Source organism: Schistocerca serialis, chromosome 3, assembly GCF_023864345.2.
Source record: "Schistocerca serialis cubense isolate TAMUIC-IGC-003099 chromosome 3, iqSchSeri2.2, whole genome shotgun sequence".
In the NCBI taxonomy this organism is placed as follows: Eukaryota; Metazoa; Arthropoda; class Insecta; order Orthoptera; family Acrididae; genus Schistocerca; species Schistocerca serialis.
In genome coordinates, this window is record NC_064640.1 from 1,026,708,037 (window position 1) to 1,026,731,802 (window position 23,766).

Here is a 23,766-nt window from a genome sequence, read left to right on the forward strand (position 1 = left end):
GACTGCCGCTATTAAAAGTGCGAGGATTAAATGGAGGAAAACTACATAACTATGGAGAGGTTGACGTAGAATTAATTCTTGGCCAAGGCCAATATGAAGGTGAAAATAAAGATAAATACACAGCAAGGGTGCAGGTAGTTTCAAATAACAAAACGCGTTAAAATGGTGTACTTTGATTTTATTTCTTGTCCGCTAATGAGGCAGAGAGATTTGTCGCAGAAAGAAAGATCAGACTAGGCCATAGCAACTAAAACCTAGGGAATCTTTCTTCAGATCGTACTCAAAGGAGCAGCACTACTGATGTCGTGGAAATGAACCGCCCAAACGATGCACCAGTTCAAATTGTTCGAGTCGATGTTCAAATTAATCAGCCTCAGCAAATTCCCAGGGGAGCAGGAAAGACAATCTATGTTGAAGTTAAGTCACCCCAATGCAAGGAAGGAACTTTGTTATTAATTGAGCAACCCGAGAAAAGTGAGTTACTGGATACTGTGTGTTGTTATGTCTCTAGCAGTGTAGGTGTCGCTACAATGGAGAGACGAATGTCCCTAAAGTCCCAGTTACAATAACGAATATGAGCAATGAGGATGTTGTTTTGCCACGAGGAACAAAAGTTGCTGAAGTGTCGAGTATAAGTAAAAGTGACGTAATACAGATTCCAGATGAAGTAACAAACACAGCAGTTATAAACACAGATTTTGGTACAGTCCACACAATTGCAATGAGGAAACAAAGTTGATAATGAACTGAAGTGCAAGATTTGGAAGAAGATAGAACATTTGACAGGTGATGAACATAAGATTTTAGCACCTGTTTTGTTGGAGTATGCAGATTTATTCCAAGAACTTGCAAATTTACCTGTCACTCATTTAGTTCAGCATCGTATTCATACAGAGAATGCAGCTCCAATCACACAGAAACATTACCGAATATCATTCAGTCAAAGACAGTTGGTAGAAGACATGGTTAAAGAACAATTAGAAGCTGGAATTATAAAACTAAGAGATCCTTCAGACCCACCGTTGTGTTCACCTGTTGTAATTGTAAAGAAGAAATCAATTTCTGGAGAACCACAGTTGCGTTTTTGTGTTTATAACCAATCTTTGAATGCTGTGACCACACCTGACATTTACCTCCTACCAAATTTAGTGGAAACCTTGGATTACTTGGGCAGATGAATTTTTTCAGTATGAGATTTAACATGTGGTTATCACCAGTTAACAATGCATCCGGATGATCAAGCAAAAACTTCATTTGTAACAGCAACAGGAGTATGCCGTTTGGACTTCATAATGCTCCAGCTACATTTCAACGTCTGACGAATTCAGTTTTACAAGGGCTCGCCCCAACACAAGCACTTGTTTACCTTGATGATGTAATAATTTTTTGTGAAAAAATGAAGCAGCATACTGAGAGACTACAAGCTGCATTTGAGCATGTAAGAAGTGCAAACCTGTCTTTGTCAGCAGATAAATGTCATTTTGTACAAAGAAAGATTAACTATGTTGTCATGTTATAACCAGTGAAGGTGTTCGACCTGATCGAAAATTAATTGAAGATGTAAAGAATTTTCCTGAACCACAGAATTTGAAAGAACTACAATGATTCTTGGTATTGTCAAATTTCTACAGACGATTTATAACCGGTTGTATGAATATAGCATGTCCAATGACACAGTTACTGAAGAAAGGAGCCACATTTAATTGGTCAACAGAATGCAAAAGGGCAATGGAAGAACTTAAAACTGCTCTACCCACAGCCACAGTGTTCGCCTATCTGGATCTCAGTAAACCTTTTATTCTTTCAACAGATGCACCCAATTTTGTCATAGGTGCAATCTTGTCTCAAGAAGTTGATGGTCATGAACATCCAATCTCATTTGCTTCCAGACAATTAAACAAAGCAGAATGTAATTATACTACTAGTGAGAAGTAGCTTTGTGCTTTGGTTTTTGGTATAACACATAACAGATGTTTCTTAACAGGAAGGGAATTAACAGTTATTACAGATCATGCCGCACTGAAACGGTTATTGAGCTTAAAGGAGCCAAGTTTCAGATTAACAAGATGGGCATTAAGACTGAGTGAGTACCAATTTAAGGTTATTCACTGACCTGGTAAACACCACGTGAATGCTGATGCAACGAGTCAAACTCAACGTTTGTGTTACAGTAAGTTGAGAAGAAGAGTTAAAAGCAGCTCAAGAAGATCAACAATGCAAGTAATGGAAAAATGATCAACATTTTGTCAAAATAGATGGATTATTGTACAAAATCACTAGTAAAGAAAACCGCTTATTTATCCCAGAAAGCATGAAAGAGCAAATCATGAGAGAACAACACGATTGTTTATTATGAGGACATTGTGGTAAAAAAAGGCAACAAACATTAAAATAGCTCAAACATTTTGGTCACCGAGCCGCAAAGCTAATATTTTTGAGTTTGTTTCACAATTTGATTCCTGTAACAGACGGAGTAATGTAGGAAAAAGTATAGCACCATTGCAAGAACTGCCAGAAACAAGTGAACCATTTGAATGTGTAGGACTAAATGTCGTAGGACCGTTGCCTAAGACTAAAGATAGAAACAAATACATAATGACAATGTTAGGTCATTTCTCTAGATACCTTCCCATGATACCCATACCTGATCACAACGCTGAGACTATAACTAAAGTTTTTGTAAAAGAATGGATTCTTAAGTCTGGATCACCATTAAGTATAATTAGTAATCAAGGAATGAATTTTATGAGTGAATTACTTAGACTTATAAGCGCATGCAAATAACTCAGGTAAGGACTAACCAGCACACCCTGAAGGAAATGGAAGAGTCGAGTGAGTGCTCAGCGAGCAACGTGCTCAGCAATTGCGTTTGCGTCGGTAGATAATGCACCATTGATGTTAATGCCAGGGACACCTGTTGGGGTCTGGTACCCAAAAAGACGTCTGATCTTCATCCAGACTTGGGAAGGTGACCTATGGCACCCAATGGTAGACATGTACCTCTGCCAACACTCCTGTTTCTGTCGTTTTATAAGCTGGCGAACATGGCCACGGAGCCTCTTAAAGGCTATTAGGTGCTCTAGGGAAGGGTGCCACCTATGTCGCTGTAGAGCTCACCGACGCTCTTTAAATGCCTCAGTGACTTCCGCCGATCACCAAGGGACAGTCTTTCGCCAGGGCACCTTAAAGAACGAGGGATCGCATTTTCTGTCACAGAAACAACCGTTTTAGTGACCTGCTCAATGGCATCAATGGCACCATGTAGGGAAGATTCAGCGGTGACAGTAGAGGTGAAAGCTTCCCAGTCTGCCTTGTTTAAAGCCCATCTGGGTAGGCGTCTGTGGGTATGACGCCAGGGGAGTGACAGGAAGATGGGGAAGTGGTCACTACCACACAGGTTGTCATGCATTGCCGCGAACCAGGTTTCCCGGAGGGCAGGTATAAAGGTATAAAGCAGGTATAAAGCTTAACAGTTGTCGTAGCTCAGCCAGGTGGTGGAAAAAACCGCCACAATTCCACTGGAGGATTACATGATCGTGAGATTGGGAAGGCATGAAACACTCAACGAGGCAGCCTACACCTCACGGTCACCTGCTGCCACCAGATGAGTACCTCTGCGATCGACATCCATTGTGTCAGAGGGGCCAGCGAGATCTAGATCCTCAGGGGACACCAGAATCTCCACTTCATCCTCAGACACAGAGCTTGTAGGTAGTGGTGGTGTGGGTGGCACCGCAGTGCCTTGGTTCTTGAGGGTCTTTTTCTTTTTAGGTTTCTCTTGCTGCTCCTTAGGTTTGTCCGGGTGGGAGGGCTACATTGATTCAGTCTCAGTGACAGAGGAGGACTGTGAAGCCCTATGACCAGCTACCTGCAGTTGCTTCAGCCACTGGCAGATGTCAGCCTTGTCACTGGCAGGAACCTGGGAAGGGAGTGACCCAAGGGACCCCTTCCTGGCGAGAGGAGCCGAAAAAGACTTGTGCTTCTGCAGCTGAGAAGTGTGGACTGACAAGCTCTTAGCTTCTGAAGTAGGTTGTGCAGGAGCAACAGTGAGGGAAGTGCCCCCACCATCAAGGGGGCAGGTGGAGTCTGACAGCTCTGAGAGCCAACTGTACGCAGGGGAACGGAAGATGGTAGAACCGTTGTCATAGCGGCAGCGTAGGTTGACGTCATATGCACAGGATGTAACCTCTCGTATTTTCTCTTAGCCTCAGTGTACGTCAGTCGGTCCAGGGTCTTGTATTCCATTATTTTTCTTTCTGTCTGGAGAATCCTGCTGTCTGGCGAGCAAGGCAAATGGTGCTCTCCAGAGTTGACACAGATGGGAGGTGGGGCACAGGGAGTATTGGGATGTGTAGGACGTCCACAATCCCAACAGGTGATGCTGGAAGTACAGCGAGAAGACATATGGCCGAACTTCCAGCACTTAAAGTACCACATTGGGGAGGGATATATGGCTTTACATCACAACGGTAGACCATCACCTTGACTTTCTTGGGTAATGTATCACCCTCGAAGGCCAAGATGAAGGCACCGGTGGCAATCTGATTATCCCTTGGACCCAGGTGGACATGCCGCACAAAATGGACACCAAGTTGCTCTAAACTGGCGCGCAGCTCATCATCAGACTGCAAAAGGTCCTTGTGAAATACTATACCCTGTATCATATTTAAGCTCTTATGGGGCATGATGGAAACAAACATCCCCCAGCTTGTCACAGGCAAGTAGTGCCAGTGACTGGGCAGAGGAAGCCGTTTTGATCAAGACCGATCCTGACCGCATTTCAGACAAGTCCTCCACCTCCCGGAGACACGCTTTGGAGTCTTATTTCTTAGCATTGAAGTTAGACCTCGACCACTTAGAGACTGCTGGTGTTTGATCACCAGCAAGTGATGACACGGTATGCTTCATGGCACGTCATCCGCCCTGATGCCACCCACTCTGACAGGGAGCCCGCCCCACGGGCGCCATCGAACAGCAGCAAAGGCCACCTGGCAAGAGGGCCATTGCCGGGAGTCCCAATGCCCCAGGGTGACGGGCATCCACTTCTTGGCATACGTGGGGAGTTAACGGCACAGGAATCAGCAGAGCGATCCCAGTGTGGTCAGGGGGCTACAACCAACAGGGTACGTCTGTCCTGTACAAGGAGTCAGTTCCTCCAGATGAGTCCATTCATATCCCACTGGAGTATGGGAGACATTAGCGCCGTTGTTTCAGTTCACCCCTATCTTTTGGCCATGATGGTGAGGCACTTTTAGAGCTAAGGGAAGTGAAGGGGTTGTCAGAGTCTGGTAACGGGGCACTGAATCCGTGTCACCGTCCTCGTCAGTCAGACATGTCAGGATGACATCTGTTGGTGTCCAGGACAACTTTTGACCCAAACACTGTGACCCCTCCCCTGCTCCCATTGCCTCCGAGGATGATGGGGAAAGGGGGATGTGAAGAGTCACTTAGCTTTTGGATTGCATTCTTGATGCTTACGGCAAAAATGTCGCTTTTGTCTTCTGTCACAGCTGCCTGGATTTCTATGTCTTTACTCGCTCTGCTTTGGTATGTACAGGTGCAAGCCCAAGTGCTGGTGGTGCATAAGGGTGCACCAGACATGGTCTGAGTTGAAACTTCCACCTTAGAAACAGGTTTCTATATCATTGAAGCATATAAATTGGCAAAAGCAAGGGTTTTGTCACCTTACATTCTATTTTGGCTTCTGCATAATGGACCCCATCACTTATTTCCTGAATTTTGCATTCCTCAGCAAAAACAGGGCAGTCTGGGCTCCAGAGTGGTTGGTTCCCAGAGCAGTTAACACAAAATGTTCAAGACGCGCAGCAGTCCCACCAGATTCATGGCCTGCCTTTCCACACATCTCGCAGGTCGCTTCGCCTCCACAATGCAGCACCGTATGGCCAAACTGCGAGCATTTGTAGCACCACATAATGCCTAAGCCTAAGTCTCAGGAATCCTACCATAATGTGTTCAAGCAGCATTGGAGAACAGAAGGTCAGAACGAAGGTAGTGGTCTTCTCAATTTCCATTATTCTTTTACAACCACATCCATTATCCCTTGAGATGCCCACTGTTGTTCTAGTTCTGTGATGTCTCTGTTCATAATATCGAAGCACACAAACCTACTGCAGCCTACATCCTTCTGAATCTGCTTAGTGTATTCATCTCTTGGTCTCCCTCTACGATTTTTACCCTCCACGCTGCCCTCCAATACTAAATTGGTGATCCCTCAATGTCTCAGAACATTTCCTACCAACCGATCCCTTCTTCTAGTCACGTTGTGCCACAAACTTCTCTTCTCCCCAATTCTATTCAACACCTCGCAATTAGTTATATGATCTACCCATCTAATCTTCAGCATTCCTCTGCAGCACCACATCTCAAAAGCTTCCATTCTTCTTGTCCAAACTAGTTATCGTCCATGTTTCACTTCCATATATGGCTACGCTGCATACAAATACTTTCAGAAATGACTTCCTGACACTTAAATCTATACTCGATGTTAACAAATTTCTCTTATTCAGAAACACTTTCCTTGCCATTGCGAGTCTATATTTTACATCCTCTCTATTTCGACCATCATCAGTTATTTTGCTCCCTACATAGCAAAACTCCTTTACTACTTTAAGTGTCTCATTTCCTAATCCAATTCCCTCAGCATCACCCGACTTAATTTGACTATATTCCAATATCCTCGTTTTGCTTTTGTTGATGTTCATCTTATACCCTCCTTTCAAGACACTGTCTATTCCATTCAACTGCTCTTCCAAGTCCTTTGCTGTCTCCGACAGAGTTACAATTTCATCGGCAAACCTCAAAGTTTTTATTTCTTCTCCATGGATTTTAACACCTACTCCAAATTTTTCTTTTGTTTCCTTCACTGCTTGCTCAATATACAGATTGAATAACATCAGGGATAGGCTACAACCTTGTCTCACTCCCTTCCCAACCACTGCTTCCCCTTCATGTCCTTCGACTCTTATAACTGTCATCTGGTTTCTGTACAAATTGTAAATACCTTTCCCTCCCTGTATTTTACCCCTGCCAACTTCAGAATTTGAAAGAGAGTATTCCAGTCAACATTGTCAAAAGCATTCTCTAAGTCTACAAATGCCTTTCCTTAATCTAGCTTCTAAGATAAGTCGTAGGGTCAGTATTGCCTCACGTGTTTCAATATTTCTACGGAATCCAAACTGATCTTCCCTGAGGTCGGCTTCTACCAGTTTTTCCATTCGTCTGTAAAGAATTCGCATTAGTATTTTGCACGCATGACTTATTAAAGTGATAGTTTGGTAATTTTCACATCTGTCAGCACCTGCTTTCTTTGGGATTGGAATTATTATATTCTTCTTGAAGTCTGAGGGTATTTCGCCTGTCTCATACATCTTGCTCACCAGATGGTACATCTTGCTCACCAGATGGTACATCTTGCTCACCAGATGGTACATCTTGCTCACCAGATGGTACATCTTGCTCACCAGATGGTACATCTTGCTCACCAGATGGTACATCTTGCTCACCAGATGGTACATCTTGCTCACCAGATGGTACATCTTGCTCACCAGATGGTACATCTTGCTCACCAGATGGTACATCTTGCTCACCAGATGGTACATCTTGCTCACCAGATGGTACATCTTGCTCACCAGATGGTACATCTTGCTCACCAGATGGTACATCTTGCTCACCAGATGGTACATCTTGCTCACCAGATGGTACATCTTGCTCACCAGATGGTACATCTTGCTCACCAGATGGTATGGTAGAGTTTTGTCAGGAATGGCTCTCCCAAGGCCATCAGTAGTTATAATGGAATGTTGTCTACTCCCGGGGCCTTGTTTCGACTCAGGTCTTTCAGTGCTCTGTCAAACTCTTCACGCAGTATCGTATCTCCCATTTCATCTTCATCTACATCCTCTTCCATTTCCATAATATTGTCCTCAAGTACATTGCCCTTCTATAGACCCTCTATATACTCCTTCCACCTTTCTGCTTTCCCTTCTTTGCTTAGAACTGGGATTCCATCTGAGTTCTTGATATTCATACAGAAGGTTCTCTTTTCTCCAAAGGTCTCTGTAATTTTCCTATAGGCAGTATCTCCCATTTTTCCCCCGATTTCCTTCTCCCTCTTTATCACTACAAAAACAATACAATTTAAGACTCCTTGAGCCCCATTGCTAAACGCAATATGATTATCAGGACTAGCCTCTGTCATTCAATCGGATGACTAGGTGTGACTATAGATAGTACAATTGATAAGTTTGAGTTCAAGAGTTCCATCTCGCTTCCACAAGCAGCTAGGGAAGTACGGGTCCTCTCGGACAGAGTCCTGCTTGACTGAGTAAACTTTATACAACTGAGGTGCAGCAGATCCCCAAAGGTCACCCATTGAATGCTCCACCTTAATAGCCAAGTACCTCACTGGTGCACACCTCACCTTTAAAATTGAGAGTTTTGTTTCTTTAGAGAGGTTTGTACTGTCCTCACAACATGGGCAATTAAGTAGAGATCTCCTGTCTCTGTGACCTGTGACACACAACATTCGATTGTCATGCCACATGAGGGTCACTGAAGAATGCCCAGAGGTTACAGTGACAGAGAACTGGAGGTGATCACCAACCTATAGCTCAGGAACTCTGAGGTTGCCAAGTTTGTATCCAGCAAAATAATGCTGAGCCCCTGAGGGCTAATAATGTGTGTCAATACATCACAACCATGACTAATTAAACTGATGGTTCAGCAATATTCACACCCAGCACTACCTGCCTCCTTTGGAATCTGAATTATTACAGTCTTCTTCAAGTCTGAGGATATTTCACCTGTCTGTATACCAGGAGAAATAATTTGTCATAGTATGTTGTCCCAAATATCTCTCTAATTATGAGGGAATGTCATTTATTTCCACAGCCTTGCTCTGACCTAAGTCCATCCAGTGCTCAGTGAAATTATTCTTACAGAGTTGTATCATCTGCATTTACTTCTTCCCTTTCTGTAACATGTCTTCACGTTCATTGTCTTTGTATGGCACTTCTACATATTCTATCTTAAAGCCTTCCCTTCTATGCTTAGTACTGGCTTGCCATGTAAGCCATATTCCTACAGCTGCTTCTCTTTTCTCCACATGTGTGTCTAATTTTTCTTTCCCATCATCCTGCTCGATTCTACTGCTGTTCATTTCTCCTCTAGCTGTTCCTGTTTTACCACTTTGCACTTCCCTCAATCCAATTTTTCTATACACGTGCATTACCTTTTGCCTTCTTTATTTGCTGCATTTTTATATTTCCTCCTTTTGCCAACTAAATTCAACAACTATTGTTATCCAATTATTTCTACTGGGTCTTTTTGTCTGCTTTCACTTCTCAACCACTGAAAGCTACCTGTCGGTCTTTTAGCGCATTCCTTTCCAATGTAAAAATCTTTGCCTAATGCTCCTTTCTAAACTCTAACAACCAGTGGTTCTTGCAAATTGGGAAGTTCCATCTCCTTTATTTCCTACCTTTCTGCAATTTCTTCACATTTAATCTGCAATTCACAACCAATAAATTTTGGTCGGAGTCCACTTCAGCCCCTGGAAATGTTTTGCAGCTTAGACTCTGCCTTACCACACTCCAGTTTGTGAAAAATGCAAAGTTTACAGCACAATTTGTCACACAGAGCCATACACAAACTGACTAATTTCTTGCTAGTAGTAAACTTTCCTCTTCTGCACAGCTATCACATATTCTTTGATTACATTCGATGTAACACGACTATTGTCTTATGACCAGTACCACCAGTTTTCCAGCTTGGGCCATTTTGTGTAAAAACTGCCAGTTTTGTTCAATCAAAGGTTTATCAACACATTCCTATGCCACATCCAGCCGACACAGATTTCACATCAGCTTCCCTGGTCACAACTTATCTCTGGTTCGATTTATTTCAGTACTTCACTTAGTATTTTGTTCTTTTAACAGCATTTGGCAAGTTAGTTTCTTTCCTCACTCTTCCTTCATTTAGCCCCCCGCCCCTTCCTTTCTTCAGACACACCTCATTTGCAAAACCATTTTAGCAGAAATGGTCATGGACAATACCCATTCCTTCCAAACATCGCCCCATTTTTAACTTCAAAATTCTCCTTCAGCTTATTAAGTTCCAATTATGCCTCAGCTATCTTTTATGGTTTTTCAATAAACCAATGGCAATGTCAAAATTTTCTTGATTTTGTCGTGATTTAAATAGATTTGTGTGTATGGGGAAGGCAAATAATTGTATGTTGTCAACGAGTGAGAGGTGACACGATTCAAAATGCCTTCCATTGTTCTACTTCTCCCTATGAAGCATTTTGTTGGCGCATTGCTGATAACTCATTCATGAAAAATCAATTGTGTCTACTAATTTTCGCCCAGTACTTGCTATTTTCGCTGCTGTATCATTCTGATGAACAATTGGCATCCCCAAAAATGTGAGGCTTCTGTTCCAGCAAGTCCTTACATTTGACTTACCATCTCTGTTCATTTCATCATTCTATCCAGTTTTATAAGAAAGCCTGTTCATGAATTTAGCGCATTAGTGAAGCCAATGGCTTTTCATGAACTATGAACTCATTATTAATCCATTCCCTTCAGTGTATTGTAGTTTTTATCTTTTTCCATGTTGGTACTGCATTTCTCCAACAGTGGTCTTAAGGGCTATAATTGTCACTGCACTGTATTTTGCACTGAAGATTCTACACATCTGCTTAACAGTTCTGCAATAGTTCTGAATATACTTCCACTCAACACTGTTCTGTTAAACAACAAAGAAAAGTACCTCACTTGAATTTCTAATGTGCATCTCAGTGCATTTTCCAACAGATTATCTGTATTTATTGCTTAGTATTTTACACAATTTGTTAGTATTGCTGTGTGGCACTTTTGGGTTGTGAAACTCAGTCCAAAGACAGGTTCGATGTAGTTCTCCACACTGGTCTACAGTCTCCCTGTCCCTCCTCTTGTCTGCATAGTTATTGCAATCTATATATCGACTTGCATCTACACGTTGTAGCTATCGTAACATGTAAGGAATTCTCTTTCTGCAAAACATACTAAACTGATTTGCATATATTTCACACTGTTGCATGTATAGTTCGACCAAGATCAAGCTGATGATATGACAATTGTACAGAACCTAGGAAGACAGATTTTACTGTACAATCAGTGATGGGGTCATTGCAGATGGACCAAAGATTCTAACTGGACATGAATGGAGCAGAAAATTAAGGGTGGCATTCTCAAAGGATTCATCAAGAGACCTGAAATGGTTTAGGGAATTCTTTAAAAACATGAATCTGGATGCCAGAACCAAGTGTAGAAAGGACCATATCTCTAATTGCAAATTTAATTCAAACTCTTAACCACACTCACTTGACAGCTGTCTAAAGCATCTTCAAATATTAAAATTCCCTATAAAATATAAATACAACATGATAACCACTATGTTTTATCGCATCTGCAAAGTTAGACATTCCAGCACACATTTCTTCTTCATTTTGTTTTGATAAAAACAAATTTGTGTTGTGACTCCCGGCCTTGGACAAATCTTTCAATTTTACGGTACTTCAGTGGCTTGCATGCCAATTTCCTTGTTTACTTTGACTGAAGCAGTTTCTCATTTGGTCTAACGTAACCGAGTAGATTCAGTTCTACAGCTTTCCATCGCAGAAATACCAGAGTGTCACAATGAACTGAATTTCAGCCCTACTGTTAACAGTGAGCAGCATTAAATAGTTGATAACAAAGGCAAAAATGTTTTATGTTGATGCAGCATACCTGGCAAACATTTTACCACGACAGAAAGTATCTGTGACAAAAAGAAACAGACAGACATTACCTTATGGATGGAAGCAAAAGAACCATGTTCATTGTGGAGTAAAGAGATATTACAGTGCTGTAACATTACAACAGCAAATAGTATGTCAATACATTCCAATTACATCTTACTACCACAAAGCCACTTAATACAGCTTAGCTTACAGAAGTTAACAGCAACTGAATCTTCACAATGCCTTTCATAATTGTTACCTTTCATCTTATTCGAGTCCCCAGCTGCCATTTGTCCTCTAAATAAATACTGCCACTGCACTGCAGCTTAATAAAGAAACTTTTTTTCTGGTATATGGTATCACAGTTTCTCAGAAAAATTGACATGGGTAGTAAGTAAAGCAATCTAAAGTTTGCTTGAAATGCTCTAAAAGTCATAAAATATCGGCCCCTCATTACTTTCAGTGACCACAAGCATTACTAAAATGACAAACTAAGTTACAGAATGAATAAGTTTTGCAATCTAATAACATTCGTCACTTGAGTGCTCAAATACATTTGTTACTGCAGAGACAAATGTTTAGTTGGCAGTGTGTAAGTGATGTGCAACAAACTCACAAATTTTATAAATTATAGAGTGCAGCCATCATGCATCCTTTTTTAGATTTTATTACACAAATCCAGATTTCAGCTAGTGACTAGCCATTCTCAATGCACTAAATGTGACTGACGCCCAAACAACAGGGACTTACATGCATAGAGAATAGATTATAATATTTACTGAAAATCACTGTACTTCCAACAGTTGCCATGAAATCCTTTATGATTTGCTACGAGTTTCAACTGTTACAAAATCACCATCAGACACAAGAAATTTTTCCAATCCAGAATCCGTATACATACATGATATCTCGGTCCACATAACACAAGGAATGCACAAATCGCTTTTCATGTTTAGAACATGCATTTGATATTACACAGAGTGGGGAAAAAACAACACATTTGTATCCAAATGTATAATTGGGGGGAAAAAAACCCTTGTGTTTGACAAGGATTTTTAACAATCTACACTAGCAGCAATAATAAAAGTCTATACAGTAACTGATGGTCACGAACATGATTTTTAATAAATACATAAAATTTTACACACACAACACACACACACACACACACACACACACACACACACACACACACACACACACACACGAGATCAAATGGGAGGTTGACACTTCTATGGGTCTTTACTTTTTGTGAAACTTTAGGTAGCAACAAATGTTCTATTGAACGTATGTTCTCTAACAAGGATGTTCTCTTGCAAAACAGCAGAAATGGTTTCACAAGCACGTGGATGAACAATACATCTCCTTGAGTGCCCACCTTCAAACTATTATTACGGAGCATGTGAGATGGTAGAAAACACTTCTGGGAATAATTTAGCAAGGGTATACATCCATACAGTCCAAAATTCAGCTAAAAAATAGGTCACTTGTAGTCTACATTCACCATATAACATTAATTTGGGCATACAACTGTGTGAAATATTTTCATTTTTTTAAAAAAAAGCTAGTCTTCAAGGGGACTCTCCCCAATTACCAACACCAGAAATCTTTCACTCAAACATCAGTTTTCTTTTATCATCATTAAGTCCTAATTTGTGTGTGTGTGTGTGTGTGTGTGTGTGTGTGTGTGTGTGCGCGCGCGCGTTCACACATCATATGAAGCATGTATCTTGTGTGTAAGCTGTGTATACTCTTAGTCCGAAACAGCATTGTTTCCATCCATAAAAGGCAAATAAGTTGAGCAATATAACACCCATCACATAATTAGAGCATTGATGTGGACAGCATGTTCTTCAAACCTGTGGTGCCATTCAAGCCAATAATGTATAACATATTTGATTAAACTAAATATACATTCATGGATACTGAATGAGTATTTCTTAATACAAATACCCCAAAAAATTACATACTGTAACAATGTACCAACCTGAAGAAGCAAGGTCTTCTGTTACCACCAACAACAAATTAAAATTTAGTAACCCTGATTCACCATAAAACATCTAACCAACATGTCTGCTATACGAATTAATGGTAAAACACACAAAATAGTTAGTTCTAAAGATGATTTGGCAACTTGAAACTACAAACAGCTTCCACATACCTGCTGTACTTGAAGGTGTTTCTGTGTTCTCTGACGTTACATTTTCATCTTTAGGGGTCTGCTCCTTTCCACTTGTTTCTGCTTGGGAATTTTGTTCTTTTTCCCCCTGTTTCTGCTCTTCTGTTTCATTTTCTGGTACACTGCTGGCATCAGCTGTCGTCAACGTAAGAGCAGTCGACACTTCTTGGCCCTCGAGTCCAGAGTTTGGTTGTGTCTGCGTTTCCTGGTTATCCTGCACCGTAGATGGCTGTTTCTCTCCTTGGTTCTGTTGTTGTGGCTGCTGCTCTTGCAACTGCTGTTGCCCTTTCCCATGTTGTGCTTGGGCTTGTTGCACTGAATGTGATATTGTTGAATTTTGTTGCTGAGATGGCTGAACCTGCTGCTGTACAGATTGTGCTGTCACTTGTAACTGAGGTTGTGCTTGCTGCTGTGGTTGCATATGTTGCATCTGCTGCTGTGTCTGAATATGTGGAGGTTGGAGATGCTGCTGTTGCTGCACTTGCATGTGTGCTTGATTCTGTATCTGTTGCTGCCCTGGAACATGCTGAGCTTGCATGTGCTGTTGAGCCTGCAGCTGTTGTAATTGCTGTGCTTGCATCTGTTGCTGCTGTGCTTGTAGATGCTGTTGGGCTTGCAGGTGTTGCTGTGCTTGTATCATCTGTTGTGTCTGCATTTGTTGTTGGGGTATTACGAGTTGACCGATTCCCTGTTGCCCTAGCATCTGTTGCTTCTGCTGTGCAATCATATGTTGTTGTGCGATCATTTGCTGTTGTGGTAGTATTTGTTGGGATGGTCTTGGCATCCCATGTTGTGTCATAAACTGTGATTGTTGCTGCTGTTGTTGCTGTGGCAACATCTGCTGTTGCATCAGTGACTGTTGCTGTTGGGGTACAATTTGCTGTTGTGACATCATCTGTTGCTGTGGTAACAGCTGCTGCATCTGCAGTTGTTGTAACTGCAACTGAGACTGTAACTGTGTTCCCTGCTGTGTTGGCAGAACTGATTGTTGTGTTGTCTGGGATGTAGGTAATGTGACACTTGAATCAGCTGAATGATTTGCAACTGCTTGTGATTCATCTGACTTCTTATCATTTCCTGAATTTGTTAAACTGTGTTGGGGCTTAGTTGGGGATCCTTCCACACCATTTGATGTAGGTTTCAGAGCACTTGAAGGTGCAAGATCTCTGTTCTTGTCAGATCCTCTTGGTGGCCCAGACACGGTCTGGTTCTGACCGCTTCCATTTTTGTGTTCCTGAACTAAACTAAGAGGCATATTTGATACATTGTGATTAGCATTTCCTGATGCTGGTGGCTTAGCTGGGCTCACAGCTGACAGTTTTGGTACACCTGCTGACTGAGAGTTATTTGCAGCCCCAGAAGCAGGTGCACCTGGGCCAACTTTAGTTGGAGTTCCAGAAGCTGGGAGTGACTGTTTCACAGCAGGGGCACTCATTTTAATGTTCACAAAGATGACTGGTATATTCCTGCAAAATAAAAGTGAATGTAAGAATTTTTTCCTCTATAATTTATATGGATAGTGCCTATTTCTACTGTATGTTGACACCACATCCAACTGTGGGTACCAGAGCCAATTTAACAGGAAGCTGGTCTACAAGTTAGAGGAACACATGGGCATTTTGTACCCAACAGGACAATGTAAAAAAAGGGGGAGAGGGGAAAGGAAGAAAAAAGAAAGAAAACTGTAATTAAAACAGAACTTTAGAGTGACAATTGCTTGCCTTTTATACAAGAACTGAGCTGTTTTAAAAAAGAATTTCACCCAGTATACACAAGGACAGTTTAAAAAATGAACAGAAAGAAAAAAAATTAATCTTTTCTAAATACAACTAAAATCATCTATAGAAAACCTTGTACCCTGAATACAAGTATAGAGGCCAACTATTTACAAAGAAACCACGTGGAACAAAACCCAAATTCTCAAAGGCAAATAGTAAACAAAGTCCTGCAGTTAATTTGAATTCACAATGCAAGATTTATAGAGATCAATTTTGTCCCCAATGGTTTTCCCCCCCTCTTATGTATCATACAAAAACATAAAAATCATTTTAAGACATCAAGCTGCAACATAAATTCAGGTAATTATGAGTTCGTGTTGAAGCCAAACTTCAACAAAATTTCCAAGGTTCTCCAGTGTATTTCCCAAGTATTTTAGTATAAGAGAATCATAGGCTTATGTGGCTCATTACAGAGTAATAACATAACCATGATTTATTTGGCTTGTTACCCTAACCACATTGTAAAGTGCAATCATCTAATAGTAAAAGTGTAATGCAACAAACTTCTGATGAAAAACACCATTACCAAAGTTTGGACGTTTTGTTCTGCCAGTGTACAGTTTAGTAACACCAATATTTGAGGCGCCCAACAGCAAACTCGTCATCAGTAAATATATCCATACTGTTGTGTGTCACTTAACATACAGTTAACATTGCCAGTATAAGAAACCCAGGACTGCACCAAGCAATACTGATCACAAGCTTGAGGGCAGAAAGTTAAATTGGTATTACTGCTGTTACATAAGTACTATGAGTGACTCAAGAAAGTTTGTTTCCAAACGAGGACACAGCACATTATTCCTATATTTGCACCACTGTGTAGATATTTTCCATTTCATTTCAAGTACATAGACAATGGGAGTAGGATATTGCATGAAATGCAGTTAGTCTGATAGGTCACCTGACACCATAGGTCCCTTATACCAAAATACCGAGGAAATATTATTAACAATCTTTGAAATTTTGTCCGAGTTTGGGTTCATCCTATACAGTGTCTTCCACACTTGGTGCTAGAGTATTCTACAAATATTTTACACATACTTCACCGTGTAGCTACTGATACTTAATGAGTCTTGGCCTCTGCCATGGTATTAAGATAAACAACTTACTTTGAGAAATCCTGAAGTTTACAGTTCCAAAAGCAGTACAATTTTTCAACATTTCCCCCAAACTTCGCTATAAACCAAAATGGTTCTCTAGAGAATAATTACACAAAATAAATCAGTACTTTAATATATTTGTAAAAATACTGAAAATGAAACTGTGGAAGACAAGAACAGATACAAAGATGTCTTAACTACACAAAAATGAGATGACACACTGAGGCCTACTTCACTTACAGAGCCAGAGAATAGAAACGAGAATTCTTATGGACAAGCAGTCATCCAACACAAGTTAATCTGTGATTTGAGGGCAGCAGTTCATCTCACTGTAACTGCATATTAACAAAACCGTAACCTGAAATGTGGGAATAATATAAAGACTCAAGAGTTAAATTGCTTATTACCACTGAAATCTAAATTACACTGTAACAATAAATCCCTCAATACACAAAAATCAATGAGGAGTCTCACTAGCAAAATACCACAGAAGATAAAAAAACTGCCCATGTGCCAGATGACGGGAATGAAATTTAAGAACATACGTAACATAACAAGATTATAGGGAGGGGGGAAATAAAGGAGTGGTCGAACGATGTCAGTGGAATTAGTGGTTTGATGAGACAGTACTGGGGCACAAGGTAACATGGGAACTAAAATAAAATAAAGGGAGGTTAATATTCTTAGCATCCAGATGAGAATTAATTTATATGCACTACATTTCACTGTTCAATTGTGAATAACTTGTGTTGATTTTCTCTTCATTTTCTTCCTTTGGTGGCAGTCTACGTACATTCTACTCTATTTTTCTCTTTGTCAATACACATTATGAGTAATGGCCCGAGTTGCCGGTCATGTGTGCATGAGGTGTGCTTGCTTGTGTGAATATGGTGTGTTTCTCTCTCTTTTTCTCAAGAAGGCGATGGCTGAAAGCTTGTGTGTAAGTGCCTTAATTGTGCCTGTCTGCAACTCAATGTGATATTTCTATGGTAAGTAGAAATCTATCTTTTCCTACATTGTCCACATTATGAGACACACCTACTTTTCTTACATTTCTACTCAATTTCATGTCACGTTCTCTGCAACTCTACACATTTGCTGTTTCCTTGTTAACTTATTTCATATCTCCTATTTTCCACACGACTTTTTTCTATTTTTTATTTCACCTTTACTATTACAATATTAGTGATAACTGTTGCTTTACCGTTATTGCCCAATCCAGCCACATGAGAAGAAGCATTATCAACTTATCAACAGGCCTACAACCCCAATTAACATCTCAATTTGCTTGAATTTTCTCACTCTGTGAAACTGAAGGGCAATCTGCTTAATTGCTAAAAACCATTCAACAGCTGTGATCGCACATTTCTTTTTCTTCTTTTAAGACAACTGGTTTCAACAGACTATGAAAAACCTTTTATAATGTGCATGAGGTCAGGGTAAAATGGAAGTATTTTACAACAAAAGATTTTAAGACCTGAAGATAACAGCATATTCTGTTGAAATTGATTCTCTTAGACAAAAAAAATATTTTATGCAATCTTGGTTGTTGAATGGTTTTTAACAATCTCAATTTGCGTCTTCCATTTTATAATGACCAGCTTCTCCTTAGCTTCTAGCTTCACCAGTCTTGGCTTTTGCACCTGGTGCACATTCCACTCTGTTACAGAGAAACAAAATACTCAATCACAAAACATGGCATTTTTATTTCCATCGCTTTTAATAGTAAGCGATTTTTTTCATTTTTGAACCAATAATAAATTTCCAAAAGAATCCTCCATTACAACACACTTCTTTTTAGGTTACACGCAGCCGACAACAACTTGAAACAGCAATGAAACAACAACAAGGCTGTTAGACTTTAAGAAAAGTTATAATACTTTCAAACATATTTCTACACTGAAAACAAGTTTAAAAGGCATAGCTGAGTTTTCAGTTTTAATTGCCTATTCTTGCACAAATGGATAAATAAAAAAGGAGGGAGGGAGTAAAGCAATGTATGTTCATGCTGGGATTTGAATCACAATCTTAATAATTTCTCGTATTTCCTCAAGTGCCATTGTCCTGCGTTCATGTTCAAAGAACTACCTGTTGCAGGTCTTCCTGAATTACCAACAGATAATTTTCAACATTAACTGCATGTGACCTTAACACTCATGATTTTTGTTCTAAAGGTGAAAGTTTACTTCTCTTGCAATCACTATCAGAATTTTGCAACTGGCGAAAAAAAAAAAAAAAAAAAAATATAGTGCATCTTTGAGACCCTAGTTTTGCAGCTTGAATCGCTACAGTTTAGCTCAAATCTGAGACAGAGCACTGCTTCGTTACCACCGACTTCAGCAGTCAATACTAGCATGAAATATTTATATTTGTTAATCAGGTCACAGTTGCCACTGGAGAAAGGTATGTGGCTAACAACCTGAAACTGTGTTTGAAAATCTCTTACAGGTAACTGAAGAGATACACAGTTATGCACATTAATGACTACGTGGGTACAAGCAATCTGTAGGGATCTTAGAAAGACAAGCTGTTTCCTTTTGTAACACTTCATTGGCTGCACTACGCCCATGATCCTATACCTTCTTTTTCACGTGAAAATGCTTCCTTTTTACTCCATTTCTTATATATACTATCAGGAAAATAGTTTATGAGAAGCTATGTTTACCATTCAATAAAAATATTTATTTAATGCTCTAACACGTTAAATGTATCTTAATTATGATTTCTACAAGGAAATAAATGAGATGGCTGATGACAGAAAGATTGGAAAATTAGATCTCTTCAAGCTTGCAGAAGCCTGCACAAGATCAGTGTAGTAAGTACATGTACTAATATTCATATTCATATCCAGCCACTTCAGAAGCACAGATCTAGTAGAAGGGCCAACTCCAGACATGCTTCCTAGGGTTGACTCAGAAATGTCTACAGTGGATAATTTAAATTATCACTTCATTACAACTTCATTTAAAATCTTACGTATGTTTTATAAAACTCAGTTGAAACATTAAAGCTATGAACATGCTACATATGTTTAACATCCCTGTAAACTCAACCCTTAATATTACATTGCTTCAAGATGCAAAAATCCCACTCCCATCTCCTGGTATGTAATCTATACCTTAATCATGACTACAATACACCCACTAACTAATAAGATACACACATCTACACACTGCATATCAGCAGAATATAATTTAAATGGAACCACGAGAATATTTCTGTAAGATGTCATTAACCTGGATTCTGTATTAAGTAATGTATCACATCACAAGGTATGTGATGCACATTTACCAAATGTCCGTAACTAGAAAGTGTCTGAAGTTAGAAATGTAATCTAGTTTCAACACAAACCCATGAACTCACTAACTTTTTAAAAATGTAATATACGGTACACTTTGTGTGTGTTGCTCGTTCACATGAACTCTGCATTTGAATACATATATTGGTTCTCAATTTGATTCATTAGAAGTGTGAAGTACCAGGTAACACCTACAATCTATGAAGTCTCCAATAACAAACACAATAAATGAAGCACTGCCAAACAAAGACAAAAGTAATTTATTTTAAAAAGTAAACATAGCCACGATTGGAAACAGTAAAACTTGTGTAGCACTGAAAGCTTACATCAAAGCAATATTAGAAAACTAAAACAATAATTAGTTAAAACAGTGAAATATGCTTTAATTTGCCTGTGTGTTTAAAGTGCCATGCTATTACTAAAAAATCTCAAATTTTTTCTGTATACAGTTAAAATCGATATCTTTGAGCTAACTGAATACAAATGTTTCGTCCTAGAGAAATGTGCCACTCGCTCAGAGAATTTGATGAGTGTCACAGTAATCTCTCGTGTATATACAAAGGACGTCTTGTTTACAATTACGATACACACTGGATAATATGTTGATAAAACTGTAACTTTCCACATTAATATAAGCTGAGTTATTTGAGAGTTTATTCAATAATGTAATTACCTCAGTAATCAATCGACATACGCCATATGCGTTCATCACGAAGTCTTATAAATGTAGAACTATACAAAAGAGTGCACAGCCAAAAGTACACATCGTTGGGTATCAGTAAGTTTCCAACAAAAGTTTGTTTATGTTATAAAAATTCTTCATTATGTACGGAATTTAAATTACACTAAAATTTGAAATAAAACAAAACAAAGCTGAAAAAAATAAGTACATACCATGCAGTGTGATTAAACAAGTTACAAAATGCCGAGATAATGGAAAAAAAGGCTGGCAATTAATACTACGCATCTAAAATTCGTTATCGTAGAACATAAGCCACTTCAGTAAAACAAAACAAAAACTATACTAATATATCATATAAGCATACGAAATGGGATTAAATGTGTATAACATACGTTTTGTTTACGCCAATCGAGTCGGTTGGGAAACGTCCCACTACCCTCTTCTGTAGATGCTACAATATTGCCTTTCCGTTTAGAGAAAACTTCACCGAAAATACAACACAGAAAACTGAGTTCGATGAAACACTTAGTACAATCACAAATACACTTATTGATTTAAATCATAAAGAACGCCACTCTGCTGCCGTCTATCGCTAAAAGTTGCGCCATTATGTCACAATTTTTGCTCTCTGGCAACAACTTTAGATGGCGTCTCACCGCTCCCGAAAGGCTTTGCTACAACAACGGACTGTCGTTAGACGCTAATTGTACGTTGCCATGACGTAATTTTATGTTTCCTGCGAAGTAAAATAAACATACGCGCGTATCTGAATTAAAGGAAACACGACTATTTACGGCCTAAATGTATCCACACAAGAGCAACTTCTACTAATAACTTCTCGGACGTTCCGAAGTAACGTATACAATAATGTCGACAAAACACCAAAGTACATCGTTTTTGAATCCTGGTCGAAACTTGTTTTCAGAGATTGCAGTTTACTTTGTGCTAGTTCATAATAGTGAAAAGGGTTTTTACTTCATCAGTGCTTAATTTCGGTCACGCAACACGTAATTTAACTTTTTTTTATTTCAGCTAATATAAGCTGATGCTAATTGTACTATTGACATTTAATTAAAGATATACAAATGCTACAAACAACAAGAGTACAAAGCATCTGTTAACCAATTACTTATCTTTATGGTAATTTAATGAATATAGAACGATTCTCTTATATAATAGTATATGTTCTTTTCTGGCTCTGACAAGAAGCTTAATGAAACTACTGAAACTACATCCAATTGCAGTTAATCAAGATGTTATATCATTTGTAGACAATGTCTTGAGACTAGGAACTAGGGGGGGATGCAAGATTTCATTGTCTGCAAGCATTAAAAATTAACATAGTGGGGCCGCTAACTCATGATATAACAACGGATTTCGTGCTTTTGCGGATTTCCGGCCCTTATTTTATTAGTTTCCTCTGTTTTAGGGGCTAACTGCAAATGTTTCTTGACGATGTGGATATTTCTTCCGCATGTTTTCTTCCTCAAGAAAGGTAAGAATGGTGAAAGTGGGATAATGGGTCATATGAATAGAACAGAGAATGTACTGTATTGTCGGAATTTCGAGAAAATTCTCAGGTTCGCACAAATAAAGCAAGTCGTAGAATATTCTTCACATGAGAATGTTCTCAGTTTGACTGAAAGGGTGAGGAAAGTTGTTCAAAGTGAAGAACGTTCTCCAATTTCATATGAATAAAACTAGGGAAGATTCTCACAAGCAGAGAACATTCTACAATTTTTAAAGTAAGCTCTGTAGCAGACTTCGAGCTGAGTAAGTTCTGTTGAGGTTAAGCTTTACAGAGCTTTTTAGTAAAAATGGTAGTATTTATGTTACCCAGAAGCCAAAAATAGATACACATCGCCGAAAGAAATACTGAAGAGAGAAACTGTAGACGTTATGCCTATATAAATTTAGCATTGAATACATTATTTGGCTGGCGAATCACTTCCTGAAAATCATGAAAGAAGAGGGGGGGGGGGCATTCTTCCAAACAAATAGCAAACGAGAACGTTTTTGTGCTATTTAGTAGACCTAGTTCTTCAGACTAGTGTAGGAGAAGACTTATGCATACATCAGACAACTTTGCCACTGACATATTTAGATGTTCTTCATAATGTTACTAAAGAGCACCTTTGCAGATGTGATTTCCCAGGAACTTGGGAGATCTATAAACAGTAAAACATAAATGGCAGTCAAGATATCAGTTTCTATGTCCAGTGGGAGCCCACAGTTGTAAGCACATACCAATCATGCTATTTTATGCACTTGGAGACGAATATATTAACGGAAAGGTTTTTTCTAGTACCAACCTGCAGGTGACATGTGATTATGGTGAAATGTTTACTAGTGCCAATACTTTATGGCCTCCATCTGTACATGATGCTAAGACATGGGGAAACTGTGATGTATGCCAGATACTAACCAAGAACCATTCCAATGCATGAATTGTAGGAGGCAATGGGTGTGGCATCGCATGGAGACTAATGACACCATTCCAGAATCCACAAACGCCTGATGTGAGGCATGGCAGAAAGAACTGTTCCAGAAAATTCAGTGGGCGAGATGATTATTTCATCAAATATCTACAGTGATAGTGACACTCAGGTAAACTATATTGGCATAAGTTTTGAAATTTTACTAACAAAGCCTTATTATTAACTAATTCTAAATGAAGTTCATCTGAGGAATTCAGTCTGCATCAGGCAATATAAATATTCCTGCAATACTGGCATACTGTTTTTTGTATCACTTTTGGATTTCCTCACAGTGGCAGTGGGCCTATCCCTCACGGCAAGAATATTGTGTTTTGTTACGTTACGAATAAAAAGGTGACTCATAAATATTAATAAATCGTTAATTACAAACCTACTGATCTGTTTCTTTTAACAGAACTGCTCTGGCAACCACATAGTACAGGGCGTGTAATCACAGAGGTCCAGAGTAG

General features: G+C 39.4%; 1 protein-coding gene across 1 annotated transcript in view; it reads right to left on the reverse strand.

Annotated features, from left to right (window-relative positions):
• Positions 1-21,666, reverse strand: part of LOC126471485 (homeotic protein female sterile-like) — a 74,978-nt gene extending 53,312 nt beyond the window's left edge. The window contains exons 1-2 of the mRNA XM_050099692.1: positions 21,212-21,666; positions 13,944-15,427 (exon numbers count right to left, since the gene is read on the reverse strand). Of these exons, the coding sequence (XP_049955649.1) occupies positions 13,944-15,396 (1,453 nt within the window). The 5' untranslated portion in view covers positions 15,397-15,427; positions 21,212-21,666. The remainder of the gene's footprint in view (positions 1-13,943; positions 15,428-21,211) is intronic.
• Between the last annotated feature and the right edge of the window lie 2,100 nt (positions 21,667-23,766).